The following is a 13623-nucleotide window of genomic DNA, read 5'->3' as shown; positions in this document are numbered from 1 at the left end:
AATTTCATGGTAATTAGGTGATAATTAGCAAGTAACCTATTTGAAATTTCTTTGGAATTACTGCCAAATTACCCCAATATTTATGTCTTTATAAACATTATTTAATAATTATATGCTAAAATAGCATATAATCGTTAAAATGGGCCCTTGAGAAGCGGAGGTGGAAAACCAAAACTAATAGAAGACACTTCAGTCAAAGAGTTTTTTTAAGAAATTTAAAATAAGTTATTTGCTAATTATTATCTATTTACCAGCAGACATGGAAATAAAGCATAACTTTCCATTATTTTCCCGGAAATGTATTAAATAAATTACCAGCTATTGGGAAATAGCGGAATATAATTATTAAATAATGTTTATAATAAAGTAATTTTCCATCAACTTTGAGGTAAATATTGGGGTAATTTGGCAGCAATTCCAAAGAAATTTCAAACAGGTTACTTGCTGATTATCGCTTTATTTCATGAAATTTGTGGACCTGTAAAATTAAGTGTTACTTATTTTGCTTCCTCTCGTTTCATCAGGATAAATTAACCAATAATAAAGACCAAAATATTTGCTTTAATATACAGCAGATTGTACAGTTCACAACACCACTAGTAACATCTAGTGAGTTCAAAGTAAATACACATATCTCTTTGGCTCTGACTTCCAACGGTACAATAGGCCAACCCACCCACGGTGCACCCACACAGGTGATATTTCACGTATTTACTCAGTTGAGTACCTCCTCTCAGGACAGCGTTGGCATGAGCTTGATAGACCTGTTTTGATTGGAAAACATTTTGGCATAGCAGGGAAAGCACATGTTTGATTAACAAGATCAAAAACGGCCGCATTCAGTTTAGTGGAGTTATAGTTCCTGGTATTGTGCATGCTGGCTCACTGGGGGACACTTTATGGAACTGATTGGTTAATGAAATTTGTGTCACCTGTGCTTTTCATATCATGTCCAAATGTCTGCCATTAAAAGGCCTATTAAGTGTGTTTCCATCCACCTATTTTTATGAGCATTTTCAATTTGCAAATAATAATAAAAAAAAAACCCTGAGTGGAAATGCTGGAAATTCCCCACCCCAAAATTTGAAATATCACAAAAGAGTTTTCACTCTTGACTGAATTGGAAAAGTTGGTGTGTCGATGAAACCAAAATGTAACTTATTGGGACACTTGAACAGAACAGAACCATCATTAATGTCATTAGTGACAACTGTGATTTTCCTACTATGACAAGTCCAATTTATGGTGCCTTCAGATGGGGTCATGTTGACTGTGTTCATGAGAAGAGTCCATGTGAACGCCCCCCCTCTTGAGGTATGCACGACCTCGTAAGTGGAGTTCACGACTTGTGACGTGTTTGTTGACGTTGTCAGAAATGGCGGAGGCCTTGGATATAAATTTTTCGGTGCATAACAAGTGAATAAATTGTAATTTTAGTAGTATATTGTTTTCCTTCGTGATTGTATAATAGGTCTGAGGAAAATGTTGATATTCCCAATGGCCTCCTCTGTCATTATGCTTTTGCTTTTACTGCAGTAGTTTACCCGCTTGCTAGCTTGCTAAATGTTAGCCTCTGTGGCTTCTAGACGCCGACAGTAACGTTAATATTGATGTTGCTTAGCAGCGGTGTTCTCACATCTTAACCACTTTTATGCCGAGCATATTGTGTACACGACTTCCCATGTTGTAAATACAAGCTCACGAGTTTCATTTGAAGGCACCAGTACACCTACAGACTTATTAGCATAAGTGAAAACACCTGTGTGAGCGTGACAGGTCTTAAATAAAAGCATGTTAATGACTTAATTGTTGTAGACTCAAATGAGCTGTTGTAAAATCCAGTGGGTTTAACACTTTTATGTAACTGAATCAGGTCTGTAAAATGTATTTGTCTCTGTTTAGCATTTTTTTTTGTGTTAACTGTATCTGAACTACAACAGTATTGTTTTTAACCATTGTACAATTCTGGCATTTCCCCACATGACAGGTAAGCCTGTAATTTAAAGGAATCTAACAAAACATTTCTGGCAACAATGTTAGGATATTACTAATATAGATGACCGGTGTTCTGTTGGAAACAGTTTGATGCCAAATTAAACTGTTATGACTCATGAAGTGTTTCCTCATAATTCATGTCCTTTGTGGTAAAACCCTGGTTATTGTATCCACCCTTTGTCTAAAAAGCCTAATATTAGTCCACTTTGGAAAGAAAAACTATTTGCCATATGAGAATTTATTCAGTGAAAACCAGAGAAATTATCATTATTTTCATCCATCGTCAATATCATCATTCTGTGTGGATCAATTTTAGCCATTTAAGGCACAGTTTGGATTTTTTGAGGCGGGGTTGTATCCTACTTATCTATAGTCGGTGTACCTACAGTAGATGACAGTTGGTAATGTACTGCTTTAGACGGGGGCAGCAGAAAATCTTATTTTAGCCACCTTGCTATCAGACAGCCCTTTCCAACAGGGAACTGAAGCTGCTAAGCTCTCTTCAAAGCCACCAGACTCCTTTGACAAAAACAGTAATTTTACCATGCAGAACACGGGAGTTTACTGCTGCCAAGATCGGTTAGTTTGTTTGTGTTATTGTGTAACTTTATGTAGAATCTGAACTAACCTTTTAAAACCCCACAAACTGGGTACTTGAACTGGGAAAAAATCACAAGCAGCAACACTGTTTGGATCTCTGGGAAGTGAGATCCAAAACACACCTGCAATTATTGCTTACTGCCATATGTACTGCCAAAGAGTACGAAATGGAGATCTCAAGATTGTAACTTTAAACTGATATTGATCTTTTTAGGTGGGCCTTTATCAGGTGTCTAAAATGTGTTTTGCTGCTGCCCCCGTCCACAGCAGTAGACATTGCTTAGCTTGTGCCGTTACTCCTGCCTTCTTCTAAACTGGGGGTGGCCGACCTCCGTCTACTGTAGGTAGTTAATACACTGATGGACAAGTACGATACCTCATACAACCCCAATTAAAAAGGAATCTGAACTATCCCTTTAAAAGACCAGTGTGTAACATTTGGGGGATATACTGGCAGAAATTGAATATAATATTAATAAGTATGTTTTCTTCTGAAAATACAAACTGTTGTGTTTTTGTTACATTAGAATGTGCTGTTTAAATCTACATACGGAGCAGGTCCTCTTCACAGAGTCCGCCATGTTTCTACAGTAGCCCAGAACGAACAAACCACACACTGGCTCTAGACAGGGCCATTCGCGTTTTCACAGTTTCGTGTCGGCTACCGTAGTTATAGACACGCTTGGCTGCAACCTCACCGCTAGATGTCGCCACATTGTAATTTTAATATTAAATTCCTGACATTTTTTTTTTTATTATTTGTTAAATAGCATATTAACTATGGTGGGACTCTCTCTTTAAGGGAATAGTTGGACATTGTAGATGAGAAGATCGATACCACTTTTCATTTAACTCTTGGCAAGAAAGCGAATAAGCATATTCCTAAATATGTTGAACTCTTCCTTTAAATTAACTTAGAATGCATTATAAAGACAGCACTTTGTGTGTTGCCCAATGGGACACAAAGAAGGGTTAAATAGCATTTTGTTAAGGTATATTAATGTTTACAGTTTTTTTTTAGCAATATCTCTGTGAGACCTGGAGAGACAGGTAATGTTAGGCTACTGTAGACAGTATTTCTGTGAAAATAAAAAGCAAAGCTGCTTAGGGCTGCACAATTAATCAAAATTGTGTCGAAATCGCAATGTGGCATTCAAATCGCAGGAGGTACACTATTTGTTAACTGAGTTGAGATTTACACCTATTTTACTAGAATCTGTGTTGAGCAGATAAGACAATGCTGTCAGGGACAGGGGCAGCAGCACATAGTAGGAAAAGAGAAAAAAAGGCCGGTGGGGGTGGTGGTGATGGTGGGAGGGGTCGACACTAAAAAACAGTGCACCGCCCAGCCAGCACAAAGTTTGGAAAGTCCTCACATCGTTACATTGTTACATCGGCCACATCCTACTACCAGTGGATTATAAAGCCTCGACTACTTTATTCAACAAAGACACCCTAAATAAAAAGGTAAGTTTTTGTGATTCATAACTTTGTTGGTATTTTATTCCCTTGTTAGTCGAGAGGACATTAACTAACTAGGCATCATGCTCTCTTCTTAAAACCCCCGACCACTCCGTTTAATGACTGTTTATGAAATGACTCAATTGGTCATTTCACCAGTTAAGCCTATTTCATTTATTTGTAAAGTACACTTTTATAAGTCCTGCTGCTAGTTAGAGACATGTTCCTGCTGCAGTAAGAAGTGCAGGAAGTGCCTGTTTTTCTTTTGGTTTTCATATAAGGCTACACTTTTGCCTCTATTTCCATCAGTATTAGTTTATTAGTGGACTCAGTTGCCTGTTTCACCAGTTTAGCCTCTTTTATTTACTTGTAAAGTCCACTTTTATAAGTCCTGTTACTAGTTAGAGACATGTTTCTGTTACTAGTTAGAGACATGTTTCTGTTGCTAGTTAGAGACATGTTTCTGTTACTAGTTAGAGACATGTTTCTGTTGCTAGTTAGAAACATGTTTCTGTTGCTAGTTAGAGACATGTTTCTGTTGCTAGTTAGAGACATGTTTCTGTTGCTAGTTAGAGACATGTTTCTGTTGCTAGTTAGAGACATGTTTCTGTTGCTAGTTAGAGACATGTTTCTGTTGCTAGTTAGAGACATGTTTCTGTTGCTAGTTAGAGACATGTTTCTGTTGCTAGTTAGAGACATGTTTCTGTTGCTAGTTAGAGACATGTTTCTGTTACTAGTTAGAGACATTTTTCTGTTGCTAGTTAGAGACATGTTTCTGTTGCTAGTTAGAGACATGTTTCTGTTGCTAGTTAGAGACATGTTTCTGTTACTAGTTAGAGACATGTTTCTGTTGCTAGTTAGAGACATGTTTCTGTTGCTAGTTAGAGACATGTTTCTGTTGCTAGTTAGAGACATGTTTCTGTTACTAGTTAGAGACATGTATCTGTTGCTGGTTAGAGACATGTTTCTGTTACTAGTTAGAGACATGTTTCTGTTGCTAGTTAGAGACATGTTTCTGTTGCTAGTTAGAGACATGTTTCTGTTACTAGTTAGAGACATGTTTCTGTTACTAGTTAGAGACATGTTTCTGTTGCTAGTTAGAGACATGTTTCTGTTGCTAGTTAGAGACATGTTTCTGTTGCTAGTTAGAAACATGTTTCTGTTGCTAGTTAGAGACATGTTTCTGTTGCTAGTTAGAGACATGTTTTCTGCTGCTAGTTAGAGACATGTTTCTGTTGCTAGTTAGAGACATGTTTCTGTTACTAGTTAGAGACATGTTTCTGTTGCTAGTTAGAAACATGTTTCTGTTGCTAGTTAGAGACATGTTTCTGTTGCTAGTTAGAGACATGTTTCTGTTGCTAGTTAGAGACATGTTTCTGTTGCTAGTTAGAGACATGTTTCTGTTGCTAGTTAGAGACATGTTTCTGTTGCTAGTTAGAGACATGTTTCTGTTGCTAGTTAGAGACATGTTTCTGTTGCTAGTTAGAGACATGTTTCTGTTGCTAGTTAGAGACATGTTTCTGTTACTAGTTAGAGACATGTTTCTGTTGCTAGTTAGAGACATGTTTCTGTTGCTAGTTAGAGACATGTTTCTGTTGCTAGTTAGAGACATGTTTCTGTTACTAGTTAGAGACATGTTTCTGTTGCTAGTTAGAGACATGTTTCTGTTGCTAGTTAGAGACATGTTTCTGTTGCTAGTTAGAGACATGTTTCTGTTACTAGTTAGAGACATGTATCTGTTGCTGGTTAGAGACATGTTTCTGTTACTAGTTAGAGACATGTTTCTGTTGCTAGTTAGAGACATGTTTCTGTTGCTAGTTAGAGACATGTTTCTGTTACTAGTTAGAGACATGTTTCTGTTACTAGTTAGAGACATGTTTCTGTTGCTAGTTAGAGACATGTTTCTGTTGCTAGTTAGAGACATGTTTCTGTTGCTAGTTAGAAACATGTTTCTGTTGCTAGTTAGAGACATGTTTCTGTTGCTAGTTAGAGACATGTTTCTGCTGCTAGTTAGAGACATGTTTCTGTTGCTAGTTAGAGACATGTTCTGTTACTAGTTAGAGACATGTTTCTGTTGCTAGTTAGAAACATGTTTCTGTTGCTAGTTAGAGACATGTTTCTGTTGCTAGTTAGAGACATGTTTCTGTTGCTAGTTAGAGACATGTTTCTGTTGCTAGTTAGAGACATGTTTCTGTTGCTAGTTAGAGACATGTTTCTGTTGCTAGTTAGAGACATGTTTCTGTTGCTAGTTAGAGACATGTTTCTGTTGCTAGTTAGAGACATGTTTTCTGTTGCTAGTTAGAGACATGTTTCTGTTGCTAGTTAGAGACATGTTTCTGTTGCTAGTTAGAGACATGTTTTCTGTTGCTAGTTAGAGACATGTTTCTGTTGCTAGTTAGAGACATGTTTCTGTTGCTAGTTAGAGACATGTTTTCTGTTGCTAGTTAGAGACATGTTTCTGTTGCTAGTTAGAGACATGTTTCTGTTGCTAGTTAGAGATATGTTTCTGTTACTAGTTAGAGACATGTTTCTGTTACTAGTTAGAGACATGTTTCTGTTGCTAGTTAGAGACATGTTTCTGTTGCTAGTTAGAGACATGTTTCTGTTGCTAGTTAGAGACATGTTTCTGTTGCTAGTTAAAGACATGTTTCTGTTGCTAGTTAGAGATATGTTTCTGTTGCTAGTTAGAGACATGTTTCTGTTGCTAGTTAGAAACATGTTTCTGTTGCTAGTTAGAGACATGTTTCTGTTGCTAGTTAGAGACATGTTTCTGTTGCTAGTTAGAGACATGTTTCTGTTGCTAGTTAGAGACATGTTTCTGTTGCTAGTTAGAGACATGTTTCTGTTACTAGTTAGAGACATGTTTCTGTTACTAGTTAGAGACATGTTTCTGTTGCTAGTTAGAGACATGTTTCTGTTACTAGTTAGAGACATGTTTCTGTTGCTAGTTAGAAACATGTTTCTGTTGCTAGTTAGAAACATGTTTCTGTTGCTAGTTAGAGACATGTTTCTGTTGCTAGTTAGAGACATGTTTCTGTTACTAGTTAGAGACATGTTTCTGTTACTAGTTAGAGACATGTTTCTGTTACTAGTTAGAGACATGTTTCTGTTGCTTGTTAGAGAGACATGTTTCTGTTGCTAGTTAGAGACATGTTTCTGTTGCTAGTTAGAGACATGTTTCTGTTGCTAGTTAGAGACATGTTTCTGTTGCTAGTTAGAGACATGTTTCTGTTACTAGTTAGAGACATGTTTCTGTTACTAGTTAGAGACATGTTTCTGTTGCTAGTTAGAGACATGTTTCTGTTGCTAGTTAGAGACATGTTTCTGTTGCTAGTTAGAGACATGTTTCTGTTGCTAGTTAGAGACATGTTTCTGTTGCTAGTTAGAGACATGTTTCTGTTACTAGTTAGAGACATGTTTCTGTTACTAGTTAGAGACATGTTTCTGTTGCTAGTTAGAGACATGTTTCTGTTGCTAGTTAGAGACATGTTTCTGTTGCTAGTTAGAGACATGTTTCTGCTGCTAGTTAGAGACATGTTTCTGTTGCTAGTTAGAGACATCTTTCTGTTGCTAGTTAGAGAGACATGTTTCTGTTGCTAGTTAGAGACATGTTCTGTTGCTAGTTAGAGACATGTTTCTGTTGCTAGTTAGAGACATGTTTCTGTTGCTAGTTAGAGACATGTTTCTGTTGCTAGTTAGAGACATGTTTCTGCTGCTAGTTAGAGACATGATTCTGTTGCTAGTTAGAGACATGTTTCTGTTGCTAGTTAGAGACATGTTTCTGCTGCTAGTTAAGAGACATGTCTCTGTTGCTAGTTAGAGACATGTTTCTGCTGCTAGTTAGAGACATGTTTCTGTTGCTAGTTAGAGACACGTTTCTGCTGCTAGTTAGAGACATGTTTCTGTTGCTAGTTAGAGACATGTTTCTGTTGCTAGTTAGAGACATGTTTCTGCTGCTAGTTAGAGACACGTTTCTGCTGCTAGTTAGAGACATGTCTCTGTTGCTAGTTAGAAACATGTTCCTGTTGCTAGTTAGAGACATGTTTCTGTTGCTGGTTGGAGACATGATTCTGCTGCTAGTTAAGAGACACGTCTCTGTTGCTAGTTAGAAACATGTTCCTGTTGCTAGTTAGAGACATGTTTCTGTTGCTGGTTAGAGACATGTTTCTGCTGCTAGTTAGAGACATGTTTCTGTTGCTAGTTAGAGACACGTTTCTGCTGCTAGTTAGAGACATGTTTCTGTTGCTAGTTAGAGACATGTTTCTGTTGCTAGTTAGAGACATGTTTCTGCTGCTATTTAGAGACACGTTTCTGCTGCTAGTTAGAGACATGTCTCTGTTGCTAGTTAGAAACATGTTCCTGTTACTAGTTAGAGACATGTTTCTGTTGCTGGTTGGAGACATGATTCTGCTGCTAGTTAAGAGACACGTCTCTGTTGCTAGTTAGAAACATGTTCCTGTTGCTAGTTAGAGACATGTTTCTGTTGCTGGTTAGAGACATGATTCTGCTGCTAGTTAAGAGACATGTCTCTGTTGCTAGTTAGAGACATGTTTCTGCTGCTAGTTAGAGACACGTTTCTGCTGCTAGTTAGAGACACGTTTCTGTTGCTAGTTAGAGACATGTTTCTGCTGCTAGTTAGAGACATGTCTCTGTTGCTAGTTAGAAACATGTTCCTGTTGCTAGTTAGAGACATGTTTCTGTTGCTGGTTAGAGACATGATTCTGCTGCTAGTTAAGAGACATGTCTCTGTTGCTAGTTAGAAGTGCAGAGAAACAACATGCCTGTTTTCCTTGTGGAAGTGAACAAACAGTTTACACAGGCTCTTCCTTTCCCTCTATATGAATCGTATAACAAGAGCAGCCTCCTTCTTATCTGATCTCGGCATTGTGATATTATTTAAAGAAAGCGATGCAGTAGTGCTTCCTGAAACAGTGAGTGACCAGCAGATAACCCCTGGGTTCAGACCCTCATTGTGCACCAGGAAGGCCGACAGAAATATTGTGGGATTGTCTCAGGAGGGAAAATCCTGTCATCCCACTGGAGGAATTTAAGACATTTAAGCAACATTTCCCCTTCACTGTCAGTGATGAATAGGTTGTGTAAATGTAACCAGTGACTTCTATTATTTTGTTGCATGGCATTTAGCCAGATATCTTCTCATATATTTTGAGGACGTGGTATTTTGAGAGTGAGATTGGCGGTTGGTCACATCCTTATCAACCATCTCATCTCCTCATGGCTTCTTTTTTTCTTGACCTTTTGTCCTTTTATTTCAAGGCTGGAATTGTCTGCTCTCCTGCTGCCACAGTCACTTTTGCTCCGCCACCAGACGAGGAGGACACTTCAACCTCTGCCCGAGCATCTCCAACCCCCCCAGAGACTCCTCTTCCACAAACTTTAAACTGACCAGAGATGGAGGGTCACGTGGCGCGGTTTGCCCTTCTGCTATGCATCACTGTTGCAGCTTCTGGTAAGTGCACCAGCTGGTATTCAGTATTTCGATCTTATGTGACTGGGTTTCATGCAAAAACATGTGTATAGCGGTGCCTTCAAATGGGGTCGTGTTAACCGCGTTCACGAGAAGAGTGCATATGAACGCCCCCCTTCTTGTGGCATTCACATCCTTGACAAGTGCAACGTTTCTGAAAGCTCCGAGTTCACGAGTTGTGACGTGTTTGTTGATGTTGTCAGAAATGACGGAGGCCATGTAAGTTAATTTTTCCGTGCATAATAGGTGAATATGTTGTAATTTTAGTTGTATGATGTCGTAGTTTAATTATATGTCTGAAGAAAATGTTGATATTTCCAGCAGCCTCATCTTTTTCCTCTGTCATTATGACTTTGCATTTACTGCATTATGTTACCCACTTGCTAGCTTTGCTAAATTGTTATTCTCTGTGGCTTCTAGACGCCGACAGTAACGTTATGGTGCCTTCAAATGAAACTCGTGAGCTTGTGTTTACCACATGGGAAGTCTACACGATATGCTTGGCGTTCATGTGGTTAAGACGTGAGAACATAACGGCTAAGCAACGGCAATAGAAGTCATCACCTAGAAGCTACAGAGGCTAACAGAAGGCTAAAATTACAATATATTCACTTATTATGCACTGAAAAATAAACTTCCACGGCCTCCACCATTTCTGACAACGTCAACAAACACGTCACAAGTCGTGAACTCTGAGCTTTCAGAAACTTTCCACTTACAAGGACGCGAATGCCACAAGAGGTCAAGAGTTCATATGGACTCTTCTCGTGGACACGGTAAACACGACCCCATTTGAAGGCACCATTAATATTGCTGTTGCTTAGCAGCCGTGTTCTCGGTGTTCTCACGATTTAACCACTTGGAACGCCGAGCATATCGTGTACAAGACTTCCCATGTTGTAAAACACAAGCTCACGAGTTTCATTTGAAGGCACTATAACCTTCGACAACAGGCCGCTGGATTTAGTGACCTTTGAGCCTCCAGGGTGTATTTCTGTTAACCTAAAGTTCAAAGGCAGACGTGAATCTGTGTTCTGACATCATTTTATTCTGAACAGTTTGGTGTTTTTTTTCTTGCACGCTAAATCAGGTTTTTACTACCGAGTCTTTTGGCTTGAATGATGGTGTATCCTTACAACAACTCAGAGATGATATGGTATACAATGTTTGATAGAGTGGGGGGATAAATATGATGACACAAGAGATGAATTCAAAACCTATGTAACTCCACACCATATTCAGACTATTGAACCACTGAGTCATCTTGGGAAGCAATTTGTTTGTGCAGGTTTTAGTGACAAAGAATAGTTTATTGAAAGACAGCCCTGGCACAAGAAACAAGAAAAAAAACATGTGGGGGCGCTTATAAATTTTCTATGATCCTCCTCTTTTGGCCTCCCTCTAACACTCCCTCCACCGGTTTGCCTGTGGCTGGCCGTATCAAATCCAAACATGTAATCCCTACAAGGTGGCAAAGGGATCTGACACCCTCCCTGTGCCCTCAGGCCATAATCCAGCCTCGCACTCTTACCGGCGTTCTGCTCTGCTCTGCTCTGCTCTGCTGCTTCAGGGTGTTTGGGTCTCACTTCCCTGCAGCAGTCTGGCAGTTTGGGGTGGTCACATGGCTTTCAATTAATAAAACAATGCAAATTAATGCATTTAATTATTATTACCTTTTTGTTGCAAATATCTTCAATAGAATGTTCCAAATCTACTCATCAGATTTTATAATATAAATATAAAAAGAAAAATTAGACATTAGAGGACGTCATCTTGGGCTTTGGGAAACACTGATCGACATTTTTCAACATTTTCGGACATTTTATAGACCAAACAACTAATCGATTAATCGAGAAAATAATAAATAATCGTTAGTTGCAGGCTTAATTTTACAATATTTTACATGTATTGTCGCATTTAGATAAAAGTTAATAAATAAAAACAACAACAAAAAAACAAAAGTAATAGCCAACAAAATAATGTAACATCCATCCATCCATTATCTGTAACCGCTTATCCTATTCAGGGTCGCGGGGGGTCTAGAGAGCCGATCCTAGCTGACATTGGGCGAAGGCGGGGTACACCCTGGACAGGTTGCCAGCCCATCACAGGGCTATAAAGTAACATGCATGTATAAATTGAGTTGTTTACTGGTAAATAGACACGCTGGCATGAAAATTAATCAATCGAGAAAATAATTGACAATGAAAATAATAAGTTGCAGCCCTACTTGAGTGTATAAAATACAATTTCCCTCACACTCTAAACGCCATAAACGAAAGCACACAATGAACCGTGTTGTCATGAAATACAGTTTTAACACAAACTGTCAACAAAATAAGGTTGTCCGCGTTCATTTTCCAATGATGCACTTGAAGGTGAAACAAAACACTTCAGTGCCAAATAACCTCTCTCGCACTCTGTGTCTACAAACATAGACCAGAAACTGGCGTCTCCAACTTGCTTTTTTAAATAAGGCAAATTGGCCCTGGCAGGCATGCATCACTGTTAAGATTGTGTGCCAGAAAAACAAGCCTGTTCGCTGAATCTCTGCCTTCTAGTGCTGACCTACTGTATGACAAATCACAATATTGCCACGAGTGCTAAACACCCCCTCGGCAGGGGTGCTGGTGGCAGGGATACAGAGGTATTTTTTGGCCAACTGGCAGACCTGCGGAGAGTTGACCTCGTGTAGCTTCCACCGTGGGGGACCGGTCTCGCTGTCTGCTGGTGGGAGTCTGCGCGGAGCTGTTTAGCTCAGCCTTAATTGCCTCTGTGACACATAGTCCTGAATTCGGCATCATTTTCTTTCTTTCTTGAAAGAGGATCTAAGGATTTCTCTTCTTATTATTTTTTTTTCCGGCTACAGCAGCTTTAGGAGATGACCCAGAGGGAGCCGTAACACTGATCTCAGACAGCAGGCTACTCTGACCTTGTGTACCCAAATGTTGTTAGTCAAAACATTGGTGTGACATGTATGAATTCATCTATCTCGGGCATTGTTTTATTCATCATTATATAGTCCAGTATTGTCATATTAATCTGTCATTTTCTCTGACGTTGTCTCCTGGGCTTAGCACTGTGTTGCTGTTGTTGAACAAATGAAGCACAAACACGAGGTGTGACTCACTAAGGCCGTGCAAAAATCAAATTTGCACATTCCCAGACTGAGTAAGGCGCTGCAAAAATAAAGCAGCACCTATATTATTCACCGGGATTCTGAGTCTGTTTGTTTAATAGCATCTTCGGCTGCCAGCTGCAAGTCACTGTGGGAGCCGACGCGATGTGAAAGTTCCTCAAAAGAAGAAGTAAACACAGAAAAAGTAAAAGTAAATCAAAAATAGCCTGCAGCCTGCGACAAATCCCACGACGCTCTCGGCCAGTTGAAGGCAACGCCGGAGTGTGTCTTAACTCGAGCTCAGGTTTTTTGCTTTAGCTTTGTTTACCCTGTCAGCTCCTGGATATCAGGCTTATTAAATCATGTTGTGATGTCTGAAGCATGGTAGCTGTTGCTACACACAGTTTAAGTAACCCAAACACTTCTTGGCCGTATCTGCTGTGTATCTAGAGATATCCTAGATACATAATATATACTCTATGTAAATATGATCGATACATAACCTTGCCAAGTGACCCGGTAAAGCCAGAGGTCTATGTCTGAGACTCATACACTCCTACTCCTGAAACTGGAAACTTAAATTGAGCACGCTGCTGGCCTGCGTTCTGTTGTCATGCATTTATTTATCTTTTGGACAGATGCAGTATGATGACTGGGGCTGCTCCATTATAGCAAAAATCACAGTTATTTTGGTCAATATTGAGATCACGATTATTTAACACGATTACTCACAGACTTTGGACACATCATGCATTTAGAAAGAACATTTTGTAGCCTACGTTTTAAAGTGAAACGCATCAATCTGGTGCCCTTTGAGAGCAAAATTAAGAGGCTAGATCGATGAACTTGTGCTCCGGTAAACACTTTAATCATGAACACATTGGTTGTATAGATATTAGGGCTGTCAATTGATTCAAATATTATTCGCATTTAATCACAAATTAATTGCAAATGTTTTAGA

The 13623-nt window shown here is 39.0% G+C and overlaps 1 protein-coding gene across 2 annotated transcripts in view; it reads left to right on the top strand.

Annotated features, from left to right (window-relative positions):
• The first annotated feature begins 3902 nt into the window (after window positions 1-3902).
• eng (endoglin) overlaps window positions 3903-13623 on the top strand; it is a 66100-nt gene continuing 56379 nt past the window's right edge. Inside the window, exons 1-2 of one of the 2 annotated variants that reach the window (XM_037752117.1) lie at window positions 3903-4062; window positions 9334-9526. In XM_037752117.1, the coding sequence (XP_037608045.1) occupies window positions 9469-9526 (58 nt within the window). In that variant the 5' untranslated portion in view covers window positions 3903-4062; window positions 9334-9468. The remainder of the gene's footprint in view (window positions 4063-9333; window positions 9527-13623) is intronic. The other variant, XM_037752116.1, reaches the window with a different exon arrangement.

Source organism: Sebastes umbrosus, chromosome 19 (genome assembly GCF_015220745.1).
Source record: "Sebastes umbrosus isolate fSebUmb1 chromosome 19, fSebUmb1.pri, whole genome shotgun sequence".
In the NCBI taxonomy this organism is placed as follows: domain Eukaryota; kingdom Metazoa; phylum Chordata; class Actinopteri; order Perciformes; family Sebastidae; genus Sebastes; species Sebastes umbrosus.
Note: the sequence above shows the minus strand (reverse complement) of the source record. Positions and strands in the feature narration are given on the sequence as shown.